Source organism: Callospermophilus lateralis, chromosome 4 (assembly GCF_048772815.1).
Source record: "Callospermophilus lateralis isolate mCalLat2 chromosome 4, mCalLat2.hap1, whole genome shotgun sequence".
Classification (NCBI taxonomy): domain Eukaryota; kingdom Metazoa; phylum Chordata; class Mammalia; order Rodentia; family Sciuridae; genus Callospermophilus; species Callospermophilus lateralis.
In genome coordinates, this window is record NC_135308.1 from 82,019,649 (window position 1) to 82,039,160 (window position 19,512).

The window sequence follows — 19,512 nt, forward strand, 5'->3', positions numbered from 1 at the left end:
AGAGTTGAATTAATTCAGTATTAATTATGTACAATAATAACCATCCTCTCTACCCCATTGTATCACTCCTCTTAAATTTTCCATCTAGATTTGATTTTTCAACCCATTTTGATGTGTTTTTTTTCTATTTATTTGTGCTACTGAATATTGAATCCAGGGTCACCCTATCACTGGGCCACTGCCCCAGCACTTTTTCATTTTTTGTTTTGAGACAGGGTCTCACTAAGTTGTCAAGGTTGGCTTTGAACTTGCAATCCTCCTGCCTCAGCCTCCCAAGTCACAGGGATTATAGGCATGTGTCACCAAAATTTTGGGATACACTGGCCAGCTGATACATTTTATTTATTAACATTGACTTCTATCCACATTAATATCAGTATCTGCAACAGAAGGAATTTAATAGTTGACATGTTGTTGAATAAGTTGTGATTCATAATCACAATCTATCTCCTATTATCAGGTGACAGTGTTGGGACAAGACCAGGCAAGATAGTAAGAATGTTGTACACAGTTTTCTTTACTATCTTTAATCATTTTTGTTGAACCCCTTCCAGGTGAGCTAACTCTCTCTGGCTTAGAGGTGTCCAGGCACTAAATGCTGTGTTGCAGAAGCCATCTCTTGGAAGACCGAGACAAAGGGACAATTGCTATTCTTTCCCATGATGCAATATTTTCTCAAATGTGTCTCAAAATAGTTTTGGCCTTTTTAACTGTCACATCACATTGTAAACTCATAACTAAGTGAATTAACATTCTGTTTTCCTCATCTTTCAAATCATTAATAAAGATAAAGTTGAGAAAGGGGAAAAATGGTTGAAAATTTGAAAGTACCTTTTTTCCTCTGAAACCTATTTACTATTGTACTTCCAAAAGAATTATAAAAGCTTGGTCACTTAATCAATTTAAAAACAACCTTGATAAAGCCCCAGAGCTTGACATACCCACTGTGAAATACAAAACCTTTCTATGGCAGTCAGACTTACGCATAGAAAGTAAAATTCAAAGCCTCTATATGATAGTGTATAGACTCTAATCCCACCTTGATTTCACTATTTCTAAGATTGGGTAATAACTGAGTAAAAGAATCATCTCTGTGATTCTGTGATCTCCCCACTCCCCCTGCCCTGCCACCATTAATCCCAGGGCAAATTTATATCCAAAAAATACAACAAACACCTATATTAACCTTTATAATTTACAAAGCACTTTCGCCATTTACTATCATGCATGATTCTTTTAGTGACCCTTTCATTTGGGATTACTTTATCCATTTTACAGAAGAGTAAACCAAGAATGAGAGATCAAAGTACTTTCCAAGTTCTTACATAGAAAGTGGCAGTTAGGTTATGAACTGACGTTCTCAAGACAGAAATTCTGTGTTCTTTCTACTGTATGATTTTGCATCTTTACCAGCCTACCACACTGGTTCCGGGGTTAGGGGTGGAATTCTGAGATGATCAAATGTGGATTAGAACACAGGCTCTGAAGGCTACATACTTGGACATAATCCTAGATCTGTCAGTTTTGGACTGAGAAACTTATGGAAAAATTACTTAACCCTGTCTCAGATTCCATTTCCTAAGCCATAACATGGATATAATTATAGTGCCAATGAGTTATTATAACCAAACATGCATGATTAATGCCTGGCACATCACATATTAGATGTTGAATAAATTTTGGGTTCTCTTACCCAGCAACTAACTCTTTCTCATCCAAAAACACACAATACCCACTTTGCCTAACATTTTTGTCTTTCCAGGGCTATTTGACTCTTCCAGTTCAGAAACTGTGGTTAGAATTAGAGTGTACTTTGTTTTTATCTTTTAATGTTCCAATCTCCTCAAATAGGAAAAATGCAAATAAATTGTATCCAGAAGCCATGAGAATTAATGCATGTGGTGTGTGTTATCTAATAACATCTGCTGGTTTTATGTGAAATAACATTTCACATAAAACCAGCAGAGTCAGAATTTGCTCCACTACAAATAAGAAGATTAACTAAGAAACTTCAATGATTTATATAAAATCTATGGAACCTATAATTCTACTTAGTGTTACATTAATTGAGTTAATTCTTTTTGGATAGAGCTTAAAGAAATGACAGTCACTGTCTATTCAATTATCTATTCAATTATCCTCCTTTTAAATATGTTCACATCTCTTGGAGTGATTGTGACTTGACCAAGGGCTTACAGCTTGTTTATGTCCAAACCAGGCTCCTGTCTTCTAGTCCGATGTTCTGTTTCAAGGTGACATTTAACTTCCCACCCCCTTGCTCCATAGCCCCTGCAAAAATTATGAGATATGAGCTCACCTACCACCTCATATAATTGAAAACTTGGCCTTATCTCACCTAGTCTTATATCACATCTAAGGCTTTTGACAGTTAAGTGATGCTGGAGGGTGGGGAAGTAGAGAATGATAAGGGGAAGGATGGGTTGGGGTGGGAGGAAGCATCAGATCAGTTCTGGCTGAAAAAAGCCTCAGAAAATTCATGTGACAACAGAAAACCTTTTTTTGGTAGCACTGAGCTCAATTCTTGAAGATAATTAAAAATAAGTAGGTATTTCAGTGATATCCAGAATTAGAGATTTTTAGAGCAGGAGCAGCCTCAGAGAGAGGCTAGCTGAAATGCCTTCTATGGCTAAGGAAACTGAGTCCCAGGATGCAGCTAATTTGCTCAAGGTCAGATGGTGACTACATGATAAGAAAAGGACTCCCATGGAGGCCTCCGATGACCAATGCAGAAGTGTTTTCTTACGAAGCAGTATTATGCCTTTCTATTATTCTGGGTGTTCTTCAGCTTTCAGGTTTGAGAATAATCAATTTTGATGTCCTCAAAATGAAGTCCCCAGATGAGTTAAGCTATTAGCAAGCCAACTCCCGGCTGAAAGAACCTGGCCATGTGCTCCTTCAACTATTCCTTATTCCAATTCCTGTCACCAGCAGACACATCATTTACCTAAGAAGGCAGAAGGTGAGACAGTCCCATTGCTGCGTGACACCATGACACTGATGCCAGTCTCTATGAAGGGTACAGAGAAGTCAACCACCTCTGATCGCTCCTCATTGATGGTGAGCGATCCCACTGCCATGTAGGCCCTCTTCATGACCACCTGAGGAGAAAGATACCAAGTTCTGGTTAGAATACCCAGGAAGGCAAGGGCCACCGTGAGGAAAATGCTCATGGCCCATCAGTGATTTTCTTCGTACAGTGGGAACAGTGCATTCTCTTTAGCACTTCATATTTTACAAAATTCATAAAATGAGCCCTTACATGTGTAATAAGAATTGTAATGCATTCCACTGTCATGTATTTAAAAAATAAAGTCAATTAAAAAAAGTATTTACATGAAATAAAATAAATGAAAAATGGAATTGGCCCTTACTTTCTGACACTCACCTCTCCAATCATACCATTCCAGGTGCCGTTGATTTTCTTCCCGTGCTTGCCATTGGTAACCAGGTAAAGGTCATAGGTGAACTTCACAGATTTAGAAATTTTCTTAAGGATGTCGATACAGAACCCCTTGCAGCATTTTTTGATGTATCCTGGCTCCTCATCTGTTTTATTCCTAGCCAGTTAAAGAAACAAAAAACAAAAGCAAGGCTTTGTACAAGGAGCACAGTATTATTCTTTGTCATTAAAACTCCAATTCTAAAGCAGGCCACCCTTCACAGCACAATTTATATCAAACCTGAGTGAGGAAATAAACCAGATCCCAGAACTGCAATATTCTCATTATCTCATTACATTGAGCCGTGCTTTCTCACAATTTTTAATGTTCCTTTGAAGTACAATACACATCAGGAAAGAGTACATATCCTTAGGGCTCAGTTCTGTGAATTTTCATACACTAAATTCACCCTTTCAGCCAGCTCCTGAATCCAGGTACAGAAAAGTTACCACTAAAGGGCTTCTTTTTCTCCCTTCCAGGCACTTCCTACCCTCACCAAAGAAAATCATTATCCTGACTCGTAACAACATGGATTAGTTTGACCTATTTTCAGAAATGGTTCTAAATATCAAAATTTTGGGATATACTGGCCCAAGAAAATATAGTTCAATACCAAGAATAAACCAAAATCTCTATAACCTTGAGATCCCAGGCCCTGAGGTCAGGAAAGGCCAAAGGACCCTTAGCATGCCTAGCAGTCATTCTCCCAGGTTATGATTTGGACAGAACCAGACATCAGACCACAGGGCTGCCAGCAATTCAGCAGCTCATTAGCAGCTGAAAATTGGACATGGTGCCCAATTCATTCCTTGCTGCAGGTCCCAGGCCTGCCAGGTGCTAAGAACTGCATCAAATTTGACTCTTTCATGCTACCCACAGCCACGGGGGGAGGTGCCATACTCAGAGACTATGCGTTTTTGGCAGGGGACTGTGTTCCTCATGCAGGTTCCACTTAGAGGGTCCACGCTTTCCACAATGACAAATGGAGCCTCCTCCAGGGTCACAATACTTAGGTGGTCATCCTCTTGCTCTTCGGTCTCGGGACACATTCGGGGCCACACATAGTATTTCATCTGCAGGGACTTGTCTTTCCACTTCCCCACCTGCACAAGGATAAAGAAAAGACTCAGAAACCACTGGCCACGACATATACAGCTTCCCCCAGCACTGTCTGAATCTTCCCAGGAAGCTGTTCAATGAAGGCAAACAGATTTAAGTATTGTATGTAATAGAGAGAATCCCTTTTAAACCATATGTTCAAAAGGAGACTACTGTGTCCCAAACCAAGAAAGGCAATACATTCATTGACTCACCCACTTACCAAACATTAAATAAGGACCTACTATGTGGTGGGTACCCTGCTAAGCCCCATAACTCAAAACAGCATCATTCTGTCCTTTATCAAGCTCATACTGAATAAAGGAGTAAGAAATGTAAACAACTGTTTACAACACTGTATGGTGAATAATGAAACTGAAGCCTGTACCAAGTGCAGGGAGCATGCCAATTTTCTGGATTGTGTGGCTGTCAGTTTTTTTTTTTTCTTTAAACTTAACCATAATAAAGAACATGATAGTGAGAACAGAAAAGAGTGTTGGAAAGGTCAACAGAATGACTGTAGCAAATGAGCTGGCAGAATGTGTTTTGGTTTGTAATGGAGGTCCAGTGACGAACTGTGCAGAAAACTAGATAAATCTGAACTGGAATAAAATGATAAGTTGGGATGAAAGAATATAGACACAGCTCACTTGAAGAAGGGAATATTGTTGGGCTGGTGATAATCTCATGGGTCAATGCAGAAATGCATTGGTATGATTCACATAGCTCTCTCTGTGAGCTGCCACATTTGGCCTGTATGCTATATAACCAGGAATACCATTCTTGTGACTCTAAAGTAAAGGGTGGATGCTCCCCAAATCATGCACATGGTGATCGTGCTGCCAGTCATAATTAAATGAACGGTTCAGTTTTGAGAGCCATTCATTCCTATTGTACAATAGAATCTACATGACTTTGTTGTAGGTTCTTGTTCTCGCTGTGCCATTGAGTTTAATGGAGATCAAGGGAACACTTTTAAATTTTTTCTATAACTAGCATCTTCAATTATCACAAGAATTAGGAATCACAAGTCCCTTCATTTTTCCAACCTATGATTTCCTCTGTGCAGAATGCAAAAAAAAAAAAAAAAAAAATAGGTGAGGTACCAGAATTACAAACTACTTAGTTTAGTTAACTACAGAAATCAATAAAAAGCAATGAATTGACAGCACTTCTTAAATTTTCAAGCGAATAGGCATGGATTTCTCTATAAATGCAAAACTCCAACTCCTTTTGTTTCTGCTTTTGTCTGCACTTAGGTTTCTACCTGACACCTTCTCAGGTGTGGTTAGCTCCTCTCTCCAGTTTGTCCCATGGCATGATGACTTCCATACTCAAATTAGGCCTGAGTAGATACTACCTTGTTTTATTGCATTGTTACAACATGGGCAGTGATTGAGTGTCCTGGGTTGCCCTGTTTGGCACCTGCATAGTTTTTCTCTGGCATTAACCCTGGTATGGGTTGGTTTTCATCCAACTGTGTAAATGAAATTTTGCTTCTTTGTTCAGAATTATGCACTGAACCAAATGTTTGGCTTTCCTTTATATATACAGCTGCAACTTAACCTACAATGGGGTTATGTTTCATTAAGCTCATCATTAAATTGAAAATATCATAAGTTGAGAATGCATTTAGTACCCCTAACCTACAAATTATCAGAGCTTAGCAGTACAGCAGGCTGCAGGGTCAGTTCTCCTTGTGATTCTTGTGGCTGCCTGGGAGTTGCAGGTCCCTGCCACTACCCAGTTTCATGAAAGTATTGTACACATATTGCTAGCCCTGGAAGAGATCCTAAATGGTTTCCATTGAATGTACACTGCTTCTGTACCATCATAAAGTTGAAAATCCATAAGTCAAGCCAACATAAATGGTAAGGTAGGGACTCCCTGTGTAGTCTTCTTTGTACTGTTGATCTTGCTTTGTTCCCTGTTTTTCCTTCTATTGCTAAGATGACTTATTTCTAAAGAAGAAATTTCCAAATGGCTTCTGAGACACATGCAGATATTAATGCCCTCTTCCAGTGGAGCTTGGCAGAGAGGAGACCTACACTGGGATCCATGATGTTGGTTCACCTCCATTCCCAAGGAACCATATCTGCCCCTGTGGCCAAACCAGTAATATATTCTGCGTGTTCAACAATGTAAAAAAACGTTGGCAAGCCCTAAACTAGTATTTTATTTTATTTTTAATTCCCCTCACATTGGCTTACTAGTAACTTTTGATATTTTTTTCCCCTTTTAAATCCAAATTTATTTTTCTGCCTTCATTGTTACCAGCCTAGCCCAGAGTAAGTGGTCCAGCAGCCCATTCTGAATTATCTGAGGAAGATGCCAAATTACACAAGGTTCCCCCAAGTCCATCGTGAACTGCTGCTAGATGACTTTCTGAAAACACAACTTTGTCATTGTACAGTTTATATTCAAACTTTTCAATGATCTCTCACTGCTCTCAGCTGTGCAGCCATTTCACCTGGGTGATCCAGGTCTGTGCATTGGACCTTATCTACCTTGATATCACTATTTTAATTCATGAATCTTTTGTTCAACTCAGATGTTGTTGGTATTACAACTAACATGGGTTAGTCAAGAATAGATTGCAACATACTAGCTGCAGTTTATTTTCTAATAGACTATCTTCAGAGAAAAGATGTTGCAAACAGCATTTTGGGAAAGTTTCTCCTGTCATTCTTGTGAACAAGATGAACTACAACATGGACTATTGAATACTTTCATAGGTTGGAAAAGAGTTTCAAACATCTACATCCAAAAAGAAAAGAAAAGATTGTTCAATGAACCAAGGCCAACACGAAAAGAGGTCTTTAGTGACAACCTAAGGAGATACCATTCTTAGAAGTGGCCTGTTAGTGTTTTGTAAGACAAAATAGAAGTCATGCTCACAAAATTGCAGACAACACAAAGTTAGAGAGGATATAAAATATAATGCATTGCTAAAGCAAGTTTGGGAGAGATACGAATTAACTGGAATAATGGACTGAACCAAATGGAATAAAATTTAACAGTATTTGTGCTTAAAGAATAGCACTTAGATTTTTTAAAACACAACTGCACAGTCCTGAAAAGGAGATATTTCAATCAACGACAGTCTATAAAAGCTATTACAATAATCACATGGTGTATTTATAGACAGAGTTTAGTGCATGGGGTGAAGGGAGGGCACAGGTGATTCTACCCTACTCTGTTTTCATCATATCACAGCAGGAAAACTGGGTTCTCATCCCATAATTCTGTGATCTACAGATGCTTATTAAATACACCATTCTCATTTCCTCAACAATAACTTGTTCACACAGTTCTCTTCTAGTGCATTCTTTCCCAATTACTACCAAGTTAGCTGGATCATATCTTTGCCTCATATCCATTCAGCCCAATCAGCAATAATTGCACACCAACACTGTGCTGGGCACTGGGCTGTGTGCTAGAGATAACAATACCAGGTAACATTTAGCGAGCACTTAGATGTGCTAGGCACTGAACTTGTCCAGTGATCTCATTAATCATCATACCTCTGAGACAGACTCCCAATTAATGTCTCATTTCTACAGAGGGTTTTGCCAGTTTTCCCGAGATCTCAAGATAAGCGGGTACTGAGCACAGCAATGTTAGAATTTGAAACTGAGAACCTGACTCCAGAGCTTGGGCAACATCTACTTTGCTGCCCTGCTTCTCTGACAATGAAGGAGAAAGATGTGGTAATAGCCTTCCAGGACAGACTAGATGGGAAAGACACTGTCTATTGACAATAATATCAAGTTAGGCTTAAGGTAATCACCCTCTTATAAGGAACAGACCAGGACTTTGGCATTCAGATAGAAGTCATCACTACTGAAAAGATTAGGGAAAAGCCTCACAGAGACCCTTATCTTTGGGCTGGGCCTTGAAATTTCAGTGGTAACTCCTTAGGGAAAGTTCTTTACCCACTGCATTAGCTTGGTTCTCCTTCTCCTTAAAGACTGCTCACTCAAGTCAGATAATCTTTAACAGTCTTGACAGCCAACTGGATTGTGCTCAACCCTCCCCAAGTCCTTGTTCAATGGTGTTGGGTTGGTAGCTTGGAAGTGCTAGCACCATAAAATTGGCAAACAACAGAGGTCCATCAGGGCTTCCTCTGTCCAATTCACTTCCAATTGTTAATCTTTTATCAGCTTGCCACTGCCCAGAACAGCCAAACCACCTTCTATAATGATTTTTTTAAAAAAATTTCTAGGTGACTTATTTTTTAAATGAAATTCTAAATGTGTCTCTAAATATTCCAGAGGTAGTGGATAAATTTCTAAATCCCTTATTCTCAGTTTATTCATGTGTAAAAATGGGTGAGTGGGTTTCTTCAGTGCTTTCCACATAATTTCCTAATACCATGAAGGTCTAATACCAAGAAGGTCTCCTATGGTCACTTCCTTAAGAAAGGAAAAGATTCATTTGTCTTAGGCCATGATTCTTTTTTTCCTCAAGGATGATTTCCATGAGGGGGTAAGTTAACAAATTCATGGAAAACTGAAAGGAGAAACTTTGGGGAAAAAAAATAAAATCTACTATGAATAGTAGATGAATAGACAGATTCATGGTACCAATATACAGGACTCATCTTAGTGGAAATATTGAGATATTTACCTCCAATTCTGTCCCCCCCCAACTCCTGCCACTTTTTTTCCTTTTTCTTTTTTCTTTCTTTCTTTTTTTAAATTTACTTTATTTTGTGGTGATGGGGATCAAAACCAGAACCTTGTGCATTTTAGGCAAGCTTCTCCTCAGATTCAATATAGAGCAAGGCAGATTATAATTGATAAATGATTGAAATTTGATTTTAAAAGGGACATATTTATGTAGAAAACAAGATGTTTCAAGGAGGAGGAGGAAATATGGTGAAAAAATTATAAATGGAAAAGTTTGGAAGAGCAATGAACAATAGTAAATAAAAAAAAAAAAAAAGAGGCCTGAGACTCTGAGAGGAAAAGTGTTGAATGCTTGTCTCAAGAGTCTGAAATGGCATGAAGATGCAGAGAGTAGTAGGAAATGAGGTTAACAGCAGATATTTTAGAGACAATCCAGTGTGAAAAATGGAAAAAAGAATTTATAGTCAAGATTAAAATATAATCAGGAAAAAATAAAACCTTAAAAAATAATGAAGAAAGTGTCTGTAAAGCACTCTGCCTTCCTTGGAGACAAACACTAAACAAACATCATTACCTCAAGCACATTTAACAGAAACATCTGTCTATAAAAAATTCAGTTATCTGCCATTTGAACATTTGAAAGGATCTCTTGAGGATTGAAATCATCCTTCTCAAGAGAGAGAGAAAAAAAATCTCTGCTTAGTTTTCTCTGAAAAACACAGTCATGTTTTAGGGTTCTGCTTTGGTTCTCTTGGTATAGGCTGAGCACCTGTTCAGCTGGGAAGTTCTCCTTGGAAGCACATTTAGTGGCCCATGAGCCTCCTCTTATGAAAATTCTGGGGAGTCAATCTGTGGTGATTGTAAACTTCAAAGTCCTCTTTTTGCTAACAGATCTCCATTACCACCAGTGAAACTGACATCAATTAGCACCCTGATAAGGCCATGCATAAAGACCACAGGGACCCTGTTCCTCTCTGAAAGCTCTGAGTTTGTCCCTTTGCCACAAACAGGGAACATGCACAGCAGAATGATCATGTCATTGTGGGGAAGGGAGACAGGGACCCTGGGAAGAGTGGTCATGTCATTATGGGGAGGGGATGGGGACCTGGGCAGGCATCACAGCTGCAGTAGTCCTTGCACAGATAAGCAAAGGACATCAGTCTCCCCGGGGCTGCCTCTCTCATCTGCACAGAAAGTCATTTTTTAAGATCCTGCAACAAAAGCACTTATTAGAGCCTCTTTAGGCGTCAAAGGTTATTTTTCAAAAATCAAAGCGTTTTTGTTTCTTGCTCGAGATGACATCTGGATCTAACACAAAACACTTGCTGCTTATTTTAAGCCTTCATCTGACTTTTAAAATGCAAAATTTAAAGCTACATGTTATTTCCCTGAGCAAGCTGAAGGGACAGGCAGAGTCTCTGCAAGGCAGCAGAATGCTGCATTCCTTTTTTTTCCCCCCAAAGAGGTGTTGAAGCCAGTGACTGCCCCCAGCCACATGTTGATGCAGTCTGAGACTTCTTTCTAGTGGCAGAAATCTAAGGAAAAGAGTGCACTTGGGTTTCTTCACCCCTATAGCTACACATCTTAACTGTGAGGATTTTTAAAGTTTGAGTGAATGATAGTAGTTCATTTTGCTCAATCTTGATATTTCAGTATCCATCCCTTCCTTTCCCCTGTCCTTTGTAACCAAGTGAACATTATGGTATATGGTCAGCTCTTTTCTAATAGCAATTCAAAATACTGAGACAGATACAGAGGAAGGGATGTGTGTGAGTGAACATGTGCGTGTGTGTTTCCCACATCAAATCATAATATGCACACTTCTCTACCACTTGCTTTACCCACTTCATGATACAAGTTTTCTTCCAACTTATCAGACAACAGATCTCTTTTAAATAGCAGCACAGCAGCCCATAATGATGAATGCACCTCAATTTCCTCAGCCATACCCCTACAGATCAATATTTGAGATATTTAAAAGAATAACCAAATATCTTGGTGCAGCCTAAGCATCAGTTTCAAGTTGTAAAACCAACAGAGAAAGAGGGTATGTATGTTTCTAAAATGTCCTTTATATCACTAGAATACATGTTGGCAGCAATTGGGACTGCTGTCAGCCAGCAACGCTTAGGGGGGCTCCTTGCTCACACATCCTCACCTACTTTTTTTCAGTGTTAACTGTTTGCCAATCTAAGGGATGAAGAATGGGCTCTTCCTGCTCTAATTTTCATCTCCTCAATGCACAGTGAGCTCAAGTACTTTCCCCACATCTGCTAGCCATTTAGATTTTCCTCTTTTACCCCCTAGTCACATTCTCTACCCACTCTCAATGGCACTGTTTGTCTTTCTTATCTATTGGTGGGAAAGAGTTCCTGGTATAGTGTCATTGTAATCCTTTATCAGTCAGACATACTGGAAATATTCCTCTGCTTCTGACTCTTTGGGTCTTGGCTTTTTTTTTTTTTCTATGCACAAGATTTTATTTGCCCTTTTAAAAGAGACTTTGGTTTTCAATCCTACTTTAAAAAGAAATCTAACCCATTCTTGAAATGCCCTGCTTTAGACTTTCTTTGGATACTTTTGCATGTAGCATTTTGCCTTCCGTCTGTGTGAGAGATGCTGTGCTCTGTCTGTTTAACACAAGCTTTCCTCTCTTTACCCCTTCCCTGGCCTAAAGGCATTCCAGAGAATGCTCTGCACCCCTCTTGGCCCTTCTCAGGCATCACCACTTCCCTAATACAATTCCTGCTCACCCAAGCCCAGAAATAAGTCTGTTATTTAATCTTCCTTAACAATCTTGTGGGTCAATCTCTCTCTTTGACTATCATATTAAAATGTTAGTTTTATTCTGATATGCAAATCCACATCTCCAAATGGGTTTTTAAGTGCCTCAAGGGCAAGGACTATATTATTTTACCTCTTTTTGTCCCTTGCGCTGGTTTGTACAAGTGTGTTCTCAGTAAGTTACTGACTGATGTCACTGGGGAAAAATACATTAGCCTCTCCACAAAGTCTCTGCTGCATATCACCCCAGTGTTCTTCCATGGGAAGGATGGAAGGGGGAAATGTTGTACCCCAGGCATCTCCTTCATTCTGTCTGTCTTTGGCCTTCCTGATGGTGAAGTTGCCCTGCACAGACCCAGTTCTGCATGAATTGCTGTAAGTATAATGGCACAATCTGCCGCAGTGAATATCTAACAAGGCCACAAGCACAGCTTGACGCTCCTTCTCCTAATCATTTGCACACTCAGTGACGTTTAGGTTCAGAACTCTAGCAGCTGAAAAATGTGTTTGAAAACAATTTCCATATTTAAATTTGATCCATGACTGCTTTTGGCCTATTTCATCACTAAACTGGGGACCCGCAGCTCTGGCACTACTCCAAAGGGAGGCCCACCGGCCATTCTTGTCAGGACCTGTGTGACTCTCCAAATGACATGGAGACCTCAATTGTCATTCCAGACCTCAGATGCTGACCCCTGTCTCTCTGAGAGCTGGGGGTTCCCTGGAGAGCTGTGCACAGCCACTGCTGCTGCTGGCCATTGCCCTCTGGGTAATCCCTGTTCTCCACTTATCCCTCCCTTGGTGTCTCCTGCTCTGGAGAGTGAGGAATGGGACAGTCAGGGAGAGAGAGTAGAATCAGGTGCTAGGAACAAAAGTTGTTGATTTTCTTGGCACCAGACAGCAATTATGGTCATTTCAGATAACACCATCAACAGAGATGTGATAATATCAGAGTAATTATAGCTATTATGGACCAGGCCCAGCGCCAAGCAGTTCTCAGAGAGTTATATCATTTAATTGTCACTAATTCCCCCCAAAGTAGGTATTGTTAGTTGTTCACAATATAGACTAAAAACCTTGAACCTTGTTGAGGGATCTGGGTTTTATCCTTCATCTATTCAGCTCTAGAAGCCCATGCCTCCTTCACCAATGCCATGTTGCCAAGAATGAGGGGGAGAGTCTATTTCAGCCTCCTATCCTCGTGGTTGTGTCTAAAAGGTTCATGGCAAGTGACAATTAAAGTGCAGGGTGGGGCCAACAGGCAGAGTGGTAGCAGGTAGCAATAGGAGGCAGGGTGCTGACAAGCTGTGCAACCTTGGAGGCTTATTTAGCCTCTCCATGCCTGGCTCATATTTTATGCAAGTATTTATTATTTTTCTCATCTCTTATTTTACTATGACTACTATAATAAACAGTAATAGTGCAGCTCCTAAATGGGCGTAACGTTCTCTAAGTGGCAAGGGGAAAATACTAAATAAGCTCTGACTTCTCAAACTTTTAACTCAATTTGTTTCATAATGTCAGGATATTCCATGCAATTCTTTTAGTTTCATTCAATATTTTCATTTCACTGTAAGCAGAATCAGAAGTCACAGAAATAAAAATGCTCCTACCCTTCTGTACTTATGAAAGGGCTTGAATAAGAAGAATCCCACTGAGCCAGGTGCTGCTTCTCATGAACCTCTCCCTGGGACAAGGTAGATGTTTTTAGAAGGACATGGATTTCTTTATGTAATAGCTTTCTGTAAACTGTTTGCTGAACAGACTCACATAGGATGAGAGAATCAACATGTTTTCCTAAAGTGTCTTATCTAATCAGTCTTCTTGGTTCATGGGCTCAAAATTTCCCTAGCCTGGACTCCCATCTTCTGAAAGCCAATTCTGAGTCCCTTCTGGGACCTATAGGAGCTTAGTTACTCATGGCTGAGCTCTACCTTCTCCTACAGTGTGCCTTCTTCCCAAGAAAGACCCTCCTCTGTGGCACCTCAACTGGTCCTAAGTCATCCTCTGGGGCATGTAGGCCTAGGGTAACTGATCTCTCAAACAACACCAAGGCTAGTCCCTCTCCCTCTGCATCAACTTCCTCTTACAGCACTTGGCTGTGAATATGGGCACCATGCTCAAGTCTGTGGCTTGCTTTGGAACAGCTCAGCAGAGATGCTGTCTGGCTGACTGATGGATGATGGGTGGGCTTTAGGGATGCTGTCTTCATGTGCTGAGGGGACTGGGCCACCAGCTTCAGTCACTGACACTTCTTGTCATCAGGTTATCTTGGCATTACTCTCTACCTCGAACTTCAAATGACAGTTGTAAGGATAGAGCAGAAGTGTGTAGTGTCAGACCATTCTGACCCTTGAATTCCCAGATTCAAGTGTTGGCTTGGCAAGGTCTTTACTGGTATCTATGCCTATATGTATGAAGCAGATGTATGTGTGCAGGTATGTATTCATTCACCACTCTACTTACTTTATTTTGATGTCATGTTAGTTAAGAAGTTAAGAGCATAGGCTTTAAAGTCAGAAAGGCCTAATTTGAATCTTGGCTTTGTCATTGTTGGCTCTGTTATATGAACTTCTAAATTCTGTGTTTCAAATGCCTACAGTTTGTTTAGCAATCATCCATCCCTGTTTCTCCCTTTTTACTCACTCTCTCTCCCTATCCCTTTTCTTAGTTCAGTATCTCCTTTTCTTATGAACTTCTCCTTCCTCAACACCAACCCTGTGGTCTTGCAGAGGTAGTCATGCGGTTATATCTTCTGGTCCAACTCCTGACCCACTCACAGGTGAGTGGTTGAGGGGTGGGGAACCTTATTGGCTGGGTCAAATCCTTGGAATTTCTGGCCTTAAGTCTAAGAAGAGTGTCAATTTTGAACTACCATTTCAGTAGCATAAGCTATATTTGTAAAATTCAGAAGCTCTGGTCCACCATGTTTTGTAGCCTCCAGAGAAACTGGTCTATGGAGAGAAAGATGAACAAAGCCAGGGGAAATAAAAAAGTAATTACAAATGACAGAAGGATGAAATATCTAATAGCAAAAAAGTCCTGGTTTATAGCTCTTCTGGAAGTTTAACCCTATTCCTGTGATGATTTCTGTCGAGACAATGCAGTAATCTTATGATAAATTTGTCTTTTGCTCAAGCTAGTTCAAGTTGCATGTCTATTCTTCATAACAAAAACAGTCCTCATAATGAACTGTTTACCTCTTCTATAAATAGCAATAGATAAAAACTATAACTATCTTTGTGGGGCTTTGGTGAAGATTAAGTGAAATAACATCCATAAAGTTCTTTGCAGAATGCCTGGAACATGGTGAGCACGGAGTAACTGACAGAAGCTGTGTTGGTAGTAGTGGTTATTTAACATCATCAACTTTCAGTGAACATCACAGAAGCCAAGAAATAGATTGGCTGTCCAGTGACAGACAGATTCTACAGTTATTTCTAAACAAGCTCCTCCTTGCATGGGGCCAAAAGAAGGAGAAGCAGGAGGCCTCCCCTCTAGCTCTCAATCTCGGGCTTAGGCAGAGCCAACCAACTAGAGTTCCTGTTGGACTGATAGTGACTTGTGTCTGCATCCTCTACCTGGTCCCTGGGCCTTGTGGGGGTTGTTTGGACAGTCACAGAGTCTGTAGCTGCAGACAATCTCACTCGGCAGGTCATTTGGCATCTCTCGCTACCTGGCCCACAGGCCAAACCAGGCTGCCAGTTTTGGTCATTTGCATGTCTTCTGTCTCTCCTTGTACTCTGTATGCACTCCTTCTGCAAACCCTTGTCCAGGATTAAGAACTCATAACCAGAAGGTTCTTCTCTGACCCCTACCTAGGGGTTTCACAGCCAAGCAAGTGACAAAAATGGGATCTGAGTCCAGGCAGTCTGACATCAAAGGTTTTGCTTTTTGCCACCCTATAAGCTACCTCAAATATTAGATAAGGTGCAATATAATGCAGAAGACAGTTTAAGAAGTGTAATAATGATGCCCAATGCATGGCACTGATTCAGAATCGTCTACCTGCCCTCTTCTCCTTAGGAGCTCTGTGTCTCTGGGATCTGCCAAATCACTGGAGGCTCAAGGGGTCCAAAGCAGCAGGGCGATGCAAGCCATCAAGAAACAGTGCCACCACCCAGAAGGCACCATGTAATGGAAGAGCTATGAGAGTCAGAGGTGACCATACTGCTTTTTATACAATGCCTACTGGACTATGCCCCCCGCCCTGCTCTGCTGATCTGTCTCAGCACACCTTTCAAGACCCTCCTCTGAATTTCAAATGTTTTCCATATGTTTAAAGAAAAGGTTACTTGAAAATATGCGGACATCTGCCCATAGATCTTAGACACACTCGACTAGCATCTCTCAAGTATATCTCAGGACACTAATGAAAAGTGATGCAAATTTTTGTACATTTAATAAATCACCAAACCAGCAAAATCAGGTTCTCATGCAAATTTTTAAGAGCTAGAAAAAATAGCTGGACTGGAGCAGGACCTCATCAGATGAGTCTGCAGAGAGCTGTTTTTATCACCGCAGGGTGCTCATACGAAAGTGTCAAACAGAAAGTAATAGGAAGGATCTGGAAAAGAGACATATTGCATAAGTAGAATGACAATGCTTTCCAGACCACACATCTGAATGTAAACACTGATAATTATGAATGTGCTTTCTGGGGCAATGAAGCAGCATCACAGCAAGTGTGATCATCCAGGAAATCTAAGACAGAAGGCTGTGAATGCGTATGAAAAGAAACAAGGCAAATACACAGAAAAGACACGTAAAATTACTGAGGCGCTAAGGAAGCACAAATGTAAGAGGGCAAAATCATTAAAAATACATTCTAATTTTAGAAGATGAGACCATAGAGACAAGAAAAAAAAAATTGTGAGAGATGTGTGTTCAAGAAGGTACTCGCTGTTCTCTTTAAGTTACCTTGACAGATTATGGAAGAGTTTTCTCACACCTCACATCTCACTAAGGCCATCAAAACAGGACTAAATCCCAGAAAACAACATTCACTCTAAGATTTTCCAGGGCCTACCAACCCTCCTTGTCAATTTTGTGGACAAGTGTTAGGTGTGTAGAAAATAGTTTTTCCCAGATAATCTAGACTACAGGATCCTGAGGGTATCCAAGGTCACTCCATCTCTGGTTGAAATGCCTCTTCCAGGTTTGGAGGGTGGACATGCACAATGATCCCACCCTCACTCTCATACTCAGGCACTACATCTTGCCTGGATGTGTGGGTTGTTCTTGCTTTCCCTACCTCGCCTTATCCTTCTTCAGTTCATCCTCCAGTCCGTATCCAGAGGGATCTCTCTAAAGGGCAGATTTGACCCTTTCCTTTCCCCTCTCACAGACTGTCACCACTCAGCTACAGAATGATATCTAACCTCCTTGGGAAAGTACACATTTGTTCCCTACCTTTTCTCCTTTCTCTTTTCCCTTCCCCCTTTTTCCTTCTCCCCCTCCTCCATCCACATTTCCCCCATTCTTTTTTATCCTCCTCCCCCATCTCCTGTCTCCCTGCTCCCCCCCACCCCTGCTTTTGACTTATCTCTTCAGGATTTCTAGCCTCTACTTTTTATTTGATAACCACCTACCATGCTTCCTTCTTACCTGAATGCCTTTTCTCATGCTGGAATCCTCTATTTTAAGTCCCTGAATCCATCAATCCTTAGGAATTAGCTCAGGGAGTATCTGCACCAATCAGCCTTTGCTCCCCACCTCCCCAGATGGGATCAAGTGGGGAGGTAGCCTTCCCTGGCTCTTCCAAACTAGTGAGTGCACATCTTGATCTCTGAACTTGCCATGGTGTGTTATATTTAATTGCTTATGTCTCCTCCAGTAAACTATGAGAGTCCTTAATGGCAAGGACTGCATATTTCTTTCTTATGTCCCTAATGCCTAACATAGGAATATCAGCACAGTCAGCACTAAAAAATGTTCGTTGGACAAATGAGTGAACATGATTTCAAAAGTGGAACCTTCTGATGCCCTTGTGTAATCCCTTGCCACACTGACTCTGAGTTTGGCTTTGTGACTTGCTTTGGCTAATAGGATATCAAAAAACATGACACATGTAGAGATTTGATGGGTCACAGTGCAATGGGCCTTGTTCTCTGGGAATGTTGCTGACAGTGCTGAAGATGCCTGGGCTGGCTGCCTGGAGCACCGGGAACATGCAGGAGGAGGCCCAGCTGAAAACCGGTGCCAACAGTCAGACACACAGTGAGGCTCGTTTGATCATCTGGCTTTGGCTGAGCCATCAGCCAGATGAGCATCCCCGTGGTACTGCCCCCAAACTACTCAGCTTACCCAACTCAAACTGCTGACCCAATGAAGGCTGAGCAAAAAGAAAATTTGGTGGTTGTTTCAGGCCACCAAATTTTGTGGTGGTTGCTACACAGCAGAGATAACTGAAATAACTGGGGAAATGGCTGCACATCTGAGGCAAAACCAAGGAAGGAGAGGAGGACCAAGAAGAGAATTCGAGACAAAACAGCACAAAGTTCTTCAAGAGCTCTTTAACGTAAATAAGTACAGCACTGATGTAAGTCCTTAATTGTTGAAATGGTGCTAAACATAGAGTTGGAAGTCCGAGATTTCAGGTGCAGCCCTATCACAGACAAGCCCTGTGAATGTGACAAATCATTTGACCTCTGGGAATCTGAGTTGCTTTATCATCAAAATGGGGTGATCCACAGGTACATCTGCCTGTCTCTCTCCTACTTCTACTAATCTTGCAAGGCTGATAGGGAATTAAACATATATCACCAAAAGTAAGCACGTTGAACTTAGTTAATAACTTTGGATTACAACATGTTTTAGTCAGCTTTTATATCACTATCATCAAAATATCTGACAAGAACAACTTAGAGGAGGCAAAGTTTATTAGTGGACCAAGGTTTAAGAGGTCCCAGTTCAGATGGCTGACGCCACTGCTCTGGGCCCAAGGTGAGGCAGAACATCATGGAAGAAGGGCCCAGTGGAGGAAAGCTGCTCAGCTCATGGTGGGGTCAGGAAACCAGGGCTGGGAAAGGGGCCACAGGGAAGATACTCCCTTCCAGGGCACACCCCAGCAACCTACCTTCTCTAGCCATGCCCTGCCTGCCTATAGTTACCACCCAGCAGGCCATTCAAGGTCTTTTGTTGTTGTTATTATAATTAGTTATACATGACAGCAGAATGCATTTTGACAATTTTACACAAATTTACACAAATGAAGCACAACTTTTCATTTCTCGTTGTACACGATGCAGAGTCACACCATTTCACCATTTGTACGATCATACCCGCACATAAGGTAATAATGACTGCCTCATTCCACCGTCTTCCCCACCGCCATCCCCCTCCCTTCCCCTCACTCCCCTCTACCCAATCCAAAGTTCCCAGCAGTCCAGTCAAACTAGGATGGACTGATTAGGTTACAGTTCTCATGATTCAATCGTTTCACCTCTGAACAGTCCTTCATTAAGAGGAGCATTGGGAAGATGCCTCAAATCCAAACCATAATATAACACAACACATACTTGCAGATGGACAAAAGC

At 41.0% G+C, this 19,512-nt stretch overlaps 1 protein-coding gene across 1 annotated transcript in view; it reads right to left on the reverse strand.

Annotated features, from left to right (window-relative positions):
• Grin2b (glutamate ionotropic receptor NMDA type subunit 2B) overlaps positions 1-19,512 on the reverse strand; it is a 398,278-nt gene that overhangs the window by 42,614 nt on the left and 336,152 nt on the right. The window contains exons 7-9 of the mRNA XM_076852688.1: positions 4,362-4,564; positions 3,407-3,578; positions 2,966-3,119 (exon numbers count right to left, since the gene is read on the reverse strand). Coding sequence (XP_076708803.1) covers positions 2,966-3,119; positions 3,407-3,578; positions 4,362-4,564 — 529 coding nt within the window. The remainder of the gene's footprint in view (positions 1-2,965; positions 3,120-3,406; positions 3,579-4,361; positions 4,565-19,512) is intronic.